The sequence below is a fragment of the Chenopodium quinoa genome, unplaced genomic scaffold (assembly GCF_001683475.1).
Source record: "Chenopodium quinoa cultivar QQ74 unplaced genomic scaffold, ASM168347v1, whole genome shotgun sequence".
NCBI classification, from domain to species: Eukaryota; Viridiplantae; Streptophyta; class Magnoliopsida; order Caryophyllales; family Amaranthaceae; genus Chenopodium; species Chenopodium quinoa.
Window position 1 is genome coordinate 3,857,063 of NW_018743783.1, and position 2,089 is coordinate 3,859,151.

General features: G+C 36.0%; 1 protein-coding gene across 1 annotated transcript; it reads left to right on the top strand.

The window, feature by feature from the left end:
- Positions 1-806: 806 nt before the first annotated feature.
- Positions 807-1,532, top strand: LOC110684758. The gene is made up of 2 exons (XM_021861194.1): positions 807-1,387; positions 1,478-1,532. Exons 1-2 carry the CDS (start codon positions 807-809, stop codon positions 1,530-1,532), a joined length of 636 nt encoding a protein of 211 aa, XP_021716886.1.
- Positions 1,533-2,089: the final 557 nt, after the last annotated feature.

The window sequence follows — 2,089 nt, forward strand, 5'->3', positions numbered from 1 at the left end:
CTACATTAAGTCATCTTCATGGTTATGATGATCAATTCTATGGAATTGATCAAATGCTCATGGATGAAGAAGATAAGAATGGTTTTAAATTATCATACCTTGATTCTAAAAATGAGGAAAACAGTGATCAGCAACAACATCAGTCAGACAAAAATGAAGACACAGATGCATTTTAGCAGGAAATACCAACATCAAGAAAACAACTAACTTTGGAAAAAAAAAGAGAAATCATTGATGCAAAGTTACTGGAAATGCAAGATGGTATGCTAAGAAGGGGACTCAAGACTCAACTGGCAACAAGATTTCAAGTCCATAAGGCAACAATTACAAGATTATTTGATGATCTAACCAAGCAGATGTCAAAGGGAAATGTGATTGATGTCGGAAACAAGAAGTTGGGGACATGTGGACGCAAACTAGTGGAATACTCAGATTAATTTCTTCAATCAGTGCCTCTGTACAAGAGAACAACAAAGAGAAGCTATGCAACAGCTCTGAAGATTTCACATGTCACTATGCAAAATTTGAAGAAAAGAGGTAGACTTAGAACTCACACTAGTAGCAACAGACCAGCACTTACTCTAAACCATAAGGTTGCAAGGTTAAAATGGGCTTTAGCTCATGTTAACCCTATTCCAGTAGTTGGGGACCCAAAATTTGTGAACATGCAAGATACAATTCATATTGATGAGAAGTGGTTCTGGTTGAACCCAGAAACAAGGAAGTTTTACTTGCTGCCAAAAGAGGAAAATCTATACAGGTGTCAATAGTCTAGAAGGTTCAAAATCAAAGACATGTTTATGGCAATGGTTGGTAAACCCCTTTATGATGCTAACAAAAACTTGCTACATGATGGAAAATATGGAATTTCCCCTTTTGTATTCAAAAAAAGATCAGTTAAGTCAAGTAAGAACAGAGTAGCAGGGACAATGGAAACCAACACAATAGAGAGTGTCACCAAGGAAGTGACAAGGAAAATGTTGCTGGAACATGTTATTCCAGCAATCAAAAGCAAGTGGCATCCTAGCTTATGTAAGAATGTGTTTATACAATGGGGTAATGCAAGGCCACACCAAATCCCAACAGATGAAGAGTTTCAAGAAGCATGCACATCAGATGGATTCAACATTCAAATGGTTTTCCAGCTAACCCTGTCCCTTGATCTCAATGTGCTTGATCTAGGGTTGTTTACCTCCATCCAATCAATCCAATATAAATCTTTTCCAAAAAATTTGGATGAATTGAATGAGAAGGTCAATGAGGCTTATGCTTTGTTTGATCCTAAAATGAATAGGAATACATGGATCACATTGCAAAAATGCATGACTGAGATAATGTGTAAGAATGGAGGCAATAACTACCCCCTACCACATATGGACAAAAACAGGTTAGAGAAACAAGGAAATCTCCCACAACAGATAGAGGTCAGCAGGGACATCATACATTAAGTAGTGGAACATCTGAACACTTTATTCAGGCCAGTTAACCAACCAGAAGATCAAGACACACAAATACAGGTAGATGCTGATTAGAAGGACAAGCAGGAACAACAACTAATGAACACATAGACTGTCACACCTAACCACATTATTTTTTGTAAGCAAGCCTAAGTAGTAATAGGTTGTAGATGTAATTTGATGCTTATCTTTTTGGTGGTTATGTGTATTTTGGTTATTAGGAAGAGAATATTTCCAGGGCAATCATGTAAGAACATAGGTTGTGTGTAGGAGTTTAAATGAACCAGCTTTTGTAATGGAACTACATGAATGAAAATCAAGCTTTTGTTTATAAAATAGGGACTCATTTTTAGTCTCATTCAAGTTTTCTAGTACTTAAAGTTAATGAAAGGCAGCCCCATTTCCATTTTTTTTTCAACGCCTTATGTTAAATTGATTTCCTCAACAACAACTCTTAAAACAGAAAAATAGGAGATAAATACACTTAACAAAGGTGGATCAAATGAGTCCCTTCATCATTTGAAAATACTAGTAACACACACAACATCAATCTAGGGTATCCAATATCAATCTGAACATGTAACAGAAAACAACAATAAGTAACAAACCACAAGTTCATAACAGGGAATCAA